Genomic DNA, 5,695 nt, shown 5'->3' on the forward strand with positions numbered 1-5,695 from the left:
AAGCACGTGTCCGGCATCGCATTAATGTTCCGAGACGCCTCACCGGAGGCAAGTAACAAAAGAAAAATAGTGTAATTGATGTAAAACGCTTTAGTTTGACCCGAAATAGTGTGTGTGTATATATACGTTTAATGAAGATTAGAGTATTTAAAGGGACATAACTTCATTTATTACGGTTATCTCCCTTGACTCTATATATTCTTTGGTCAGACCATTTGGAATAAACGTGACAATACGTTGCGTAAAATGCATATACACCCGTGAGTATATACACACATCTATCTATCAATCACACATGTATGTTTGTATACAAACATACATACATATATTTCTATACACACAAACAAAATTGGAAGAGTTGGTTCATAAATTCTTCGTTTTTATATTATTATTTTTTATTTTCTTTTATATATATTCAGCAATGTTTCCAAATGTGGAGTCCAGTGGAAGCGAAGTTGGACTCAATCTCTCTTGGCAGTTTTCTTTTTCCATTAATAAACTCTAAGCGCCTTCTACATGTATGATATGCAATAAAAAAACAAAACACCTGTAGTATACACACTCACGTGTGTATGTGTGTGTACTCAATGTGTCAATCCACCCATGCCATTCTCTATTGCAGGACAGAGATGGAGCTGATGATTTACTTTGTGCAGAGATGAAACATTTGGTAAATTCCAAGAAAGTTCTGGAAGTCCAGCTACAGATTATCCAAGATGGTCTCCAAGTAATTTGCAATTTTATTCCCTCTTTTCCTGTTAATTTAATTCAAGTTGTTGCAGTGGTAGTGTACTGATTGTGTTGCAGTGGTATTCTAGTGTCTCATCTTTTTTTTTGTTTTTTTCTTTAGTGCCAATATGTGGCTTAATCATTAGAATATCTGGCTCATGATTGTAAGGTTGTGGTTTCAATTCCCAGCAACATCATGTGTCCTTGAGCAAGACACTCTATTCCACATTGCTCCAGTCCACTCACCTGGCAAAAATGAGTTGTACCTGTATTTCAAAGTCACACTGAATCTTCCTGAGAACTCCGTTAAGGGATACACAAGTCTGTGGAGTGCTCAGCCACTTACTCGTTAATTTCGCGAGCAGGTTGTTCCGTTGATTGGATCAATAGTGATCATCGCCGTAACCAACAGTGTCATTTTTTGTTTTTTTTCTTGTGTGTATTAGCGATATTCTACCGACCTTTATCTCTAAACCCTTTTCTTTCTAATCCACCTGAGACCACCACCCATGAACCTATGAATCAAACTTCAGGTTTTAAAGTGATTTAAATTAAAAACCTTCCATCAAAATTTTATGTTAATTTATGTTCCAAAAACCTGTTTAATAAAAACAAAATTATTTACTAAATTCTTTATTATTATTAAAATTAATTGAAATAAAATATTTAAATAGAAACGTGACAATGCAAGGTCAAGAACTTCATTTTGCCAATCTCTGTTTGGCCTCATATTTCTCCGTCTATCATCCTTATATTTCAGGCTCTTCAAAAAGCTCGCAAAGATCTAAAAGATACCCTAAAGGAGCGAGGTCGTGTCATGGAGTTGACCAATGAATCTGTGGCCAGCATCCGGTTGAAGCTGATGCAGGAGAAGCCGCGGCCTCAGACAGCAAACGCTAAACTGGGGGCAATCCAGCTGAACCCAATTGAATTGGCTGAGGTGAAGACTCCTGAAGTTGAGATTTCATTGCGAGAGGCCAGGAATGCGATGACAATGTCGTGTAAGAACCGGGAGGAAGCTGAGAACGCAATTAAGAAGATGAACAACTTGAAAGATGCAGCTCATCAGTCGGTGAATAAAGGGTTGAGCAAAAAACTGACCGAAACAACTAATTTATTGGTGAGTTGGGTTGGCAGGGTTTTTGTTGGATTCGTTTCATGTTATCATCATCATCATAGACATCAACAGGTCTCTAATCTTCTTCCGTTTTCCAACACTTTTAGAGACCGTGAGAAAAAAGAAAGGTGGGGCCCTGGTTATTCAAAATAATATTCATCTTCCTAAGCATCCCACCTGGTCTTAGATGTTATCCCCTATTTCTGTCTCATGCATGACTGTCCTTATATCTAATCCAGTATCAAATTTTAATCACCCATCCTATAATTATATGCATACCCTGGTATTAACTTCTTACCCTAACATTTCATTTGCTTTTCTGTTAGCCCATTATTAATCTGTATTTCACCAATGACTGCAAATATATTCACCCAATATTAAATGTTACCCCGCTTGTATTAACTGTTGCCCTTTCTGTCTCTCTATTTCAGCAACAATTGTCCATACATAATGGTGAAAACAGGAAGTCACTACAAATGGCCAACATTTTGTCAGACAAAACCGAATTGTCAAAGAATAATTTAATGGTATTTCTCTCTACTATAGTATTGGTGGTAGCATGGTAGTGTAGTTGTATCACAAGCACATTTGATGTACATCTCTATACCCCACTCTCTATTCTAGATTTCTTTCTCTACAATCAACCATACTGCCTCTTCTATTCTCTTGCTTGATGGGGCAGAGCTCATCCCAGGTCCCTTAAGTATTGTCTTGTGTAGAGCCAACCAGGTCCACCTCTGCTTTCCATTGCTGGCACTCCCATACCAGCCCCCCACCCCTGGAGATGTTCTCCAGTCACGTGTTCAGCAACTGTACCTCCTCTCTCTATATCTCTTTCTCTCCCCTCCTCCTCTCTCACTATACTCTACTGTAACTCCTCTCTTGCAGCGTACGGCCTATCTCACCTGTCGAGAACGCATCAACAGACCAATGGTGGAGGTGTACAAACGCCATGGTGGACAAGACTTGTCCGGAACCAAAGACATTCAAGATGTAAGTAGAAGGGACCAACCCACCTCTTTCTATCTCAACACTGCATCACTCAATGGGGTCCAGTAGACATATAATGCTCCAAGGGGTTCCAGTTGTGACTATCCAGTCTTTTTCGTATACCAACCATTATTACATTGTCTAATTTGTACTACTACATAATTTGGGAAAAGACTGCTATTTCTAGCAAGTTGTTCCTTGTTGTCCTGGGTAGGGCAAGGTGAAGAGGGGAAGATATATTAGACATTCACTGCCAGGTGGCTGTTAATACATCCCGGATGTTCCAGTTTCGCTTTTCCAGAAACACACCACAGTTCATAAGAAAAAAAGAAAAGCAACAAACATCTCACTGTTGATTTGATCCCTTGACCAGTTGATCAACCACTAACTTCTCTCAGCCTTGCTCTCTGCCAAACTGCTGAGAAACAAAGTTACCTAGAGAAGTTAATATGTGAAAGAGTAGCCTCATATCCCAGAGTAAACTAAACTCTCATGTTGGTTTAGAAAGGCTTGCTAATGCTCTGAACCTTATAAACAGTTGCTAAGTAACCAATCCTTAAGAACAGTTACTAAGGTACCAACCCACAGACCTTGGAAACGGATGCTTAGTCAGCAGGCTTTGGAAACAAATGCTATGGTACCAATCCTTAGAGACAGTTGTTTAGTTACCAATCTGTAGAAACGGTTACTAAGTTACTGCTTGTTAGAAATGGTTGCTAAGCATCACCAATGTTGCCATGGACATTGTTTATGAGAGTATCTGGTGAGAAATGGGAAATTTAGGGATCACTTCATGGCAACCCATAGAGGAAGAGCTGTCCCTTAAATTAATCACAATGAGAATGGTTGACTCCAGGTTAGAGCTGAACAAATTATTTCACCCATGACCATCCTATTTTTTTCAATTAGTACAAGCGTACCAAGGACTATAATTTCCAATGTGTCCTTCTCTTGAAATGCAGCAAAGTGTGATTGGAGGGAAAATTAGCTGATATTTCTAACAGATTTAGCTACCATATAGAGAGACCCATTGTTGGTTCCTGACTTCTTCATTGGCATAGTGTATCAAGGACTATATTCTCCAGTGTATTAGTTTCAAATACAGCATGTTGTAATTTGAGGAAAATTTAACTGATTTAGTTATAAATTAGAGCTATCAGTTGGTTCCTGCCATTTTCTTTGGCACAATACACCTAGGACTGCATTCTACAATGTGTCCTCCTCTTCACAGATAAGTGTTGCTTGAGACTTTGAGGAAGGTTTTAACTGTTATTTCCTAGAAAACTGCTGTTACTAGAACCTGGAGGAGGGTGTATACTCCCCCCACCCCACCCAAAGCCCCATGGCCACAGAATTCAATGAACAAACTGAAGGATTGATCCCTGAACCTGTGTTTTTTCGTCTTTGACAGGCCAGCAATATCCTCCTGAATGCCCTTGTTGACAACAGCAGGAACATTGATTTACTGAACCTGGCTAAAATGAACATCCACAATGACCTCCGCAGCAAGGCCAGAGCCATTCTCGTGGATGGCGACGTGCTGAGACTGAGGCGACGCAATGCTGACCACAAATGGCCCATCAAAAACAAGTATTAGCACCAAAACAATTAAATCTCTGCCAGAGTTCTGAAGAAATCTAGGTTCTTCTTTTTCTCCTTTGGTTACTGTTGTTGAATCAGGTTTGATTATTTTTGCTTGATGTGTTCCAGCCATGGCCATTGCATCTATTTATATACTTAAGACTACATTGAGTTATGTTGCTTCTACGGTTTGAGCAGGATTTGGTTATTTCTAGCAATTCATGTATAGTGTGTGTGTGATATGAGGGAGATTTTGCTGCTGTTTCTAGCCAGTTGATGAACCCCTGCAAGGGATTTTCCTCTCAGTGTTGTAGAAAATCAACACCAAAGGGAGAACTGAACCTGGGGTCTTAAGTCAACTGTGTGTAGAGAGAGAAGTCAGCTGAGAGAGGGAACATCTTCCTCTCCTAGATGTAGCTACACTCACCTACGCAACTATTTCATCAGTGCTCCCTATTTTTATAGCAATGAAGCAGCTTTCGACACCATGGCACAGCTGGGTAAACTGTCAAGCAATGTTGGGGGGACAAACACACACACATATGTATACATATACATGATGGGCTTCTTTCAGTTTCCGTCTACCAAATCCACTCACAAGGCTTTGGTCAGCCCCAGGCTATAGTAGAAGACAGTTGCCCAAGATGCCACACAGTGGGACTGAACCCAGAACCATGTGGTTGGTAAGCAAGCTACTTACCACACAGCCACTCCTGCGCCTATATTATAATGTATATAGAAGAAAGGACAAACAGGACTTGATTGTAATCTCAGACACTTTTCAGCTTGGACATGTTAGTAACAACATCTGCAGTTGAGTCTGCCTTTTGTTAGAGCTGCTGGTTACATGAGATCTCATGGCAGCATCTACTAATTGAAGAAATAGCCTTCTTCCATAAAGAAGTGGCAATCACTATATATACTGAATGTTTTTTTGCCTTCCCTGATGCGGTGGCTGGCTATTTAGCATATATAATAATGATTGTTACATACCAAGTGCAAATAAACTGCTATGCTACTGAAACATTTGCAGCATGTATTGAACTGTTAAACATTCATCTTCATTTATCTCACTCTCTCACCCCTGGTCAAAGAGGGATCTAGTGTCATCTAGTGGTGTTGAAATTGTTTGATTTGTTGTTGCTGGGTTGAACTGTTGTTTTGGTGGAGAGAAAGGTCAAAGGTGAAATGTATTAGTATGACATGTAACAAAAGAGGGAGGTGATAGAAACATGGAAAATCTGATGGATGTGTGTTACCACGACCACAAAATGAGGG

The 5,695-nt window shown here is 39.8% G+C and overlaps 1 protein-coding gene across 1 annotated transcript in view; it reads left to right on the forward strand.

Moving 5' to 3' along the window:
• LOC106867356 (coiled-coil domain-containing protein 105) overlaps positions 1–5,441 on the forward strand; it is an 18,719-nt gene extending 13,278 nt beyond the window's left edge. The window contains exons 2-6 of the mRNA XM_052975379.1: positions 623–727; positions 1,490–1,849; positions 2,278–2,373; positions 2,735–2,839; positions 4,248–5,441. Coding sequence (XP_052831339.1) covers positions 623–727; positions 1,490–1,849; positions 2,278–2,373; positions 2,735–2,839; positions 4,248–4,433 — 852 coding nt within the window. The 3' untranslated portion in view covers positions 4,434–5,441. The remainder of the gene's footprint in view (positions 1–622; positions 728–1,489; positions 1,850–2,277; positions 2,374–2,734; positions 2,840–4,247) is intronic.
• Positions 5,442–5,695: the final 254 nt, after the last annotated feature.

This window comes from Octopus bimaculoides, chromosome 21 (assembly GCF_001194135.2).
Source record: "Octopus bimaculoides isolate UCB-OBI-ISO-001 chromosome 21, ASM119413v2, whole genome shotgun sequence".
Classification (NCBI taxonomy): Eukaryota; Metazoa; Mollusca; class Cephalopoda; order Octopoda; family Octopodidae; genus Octopus; species Octopus bimaculoides.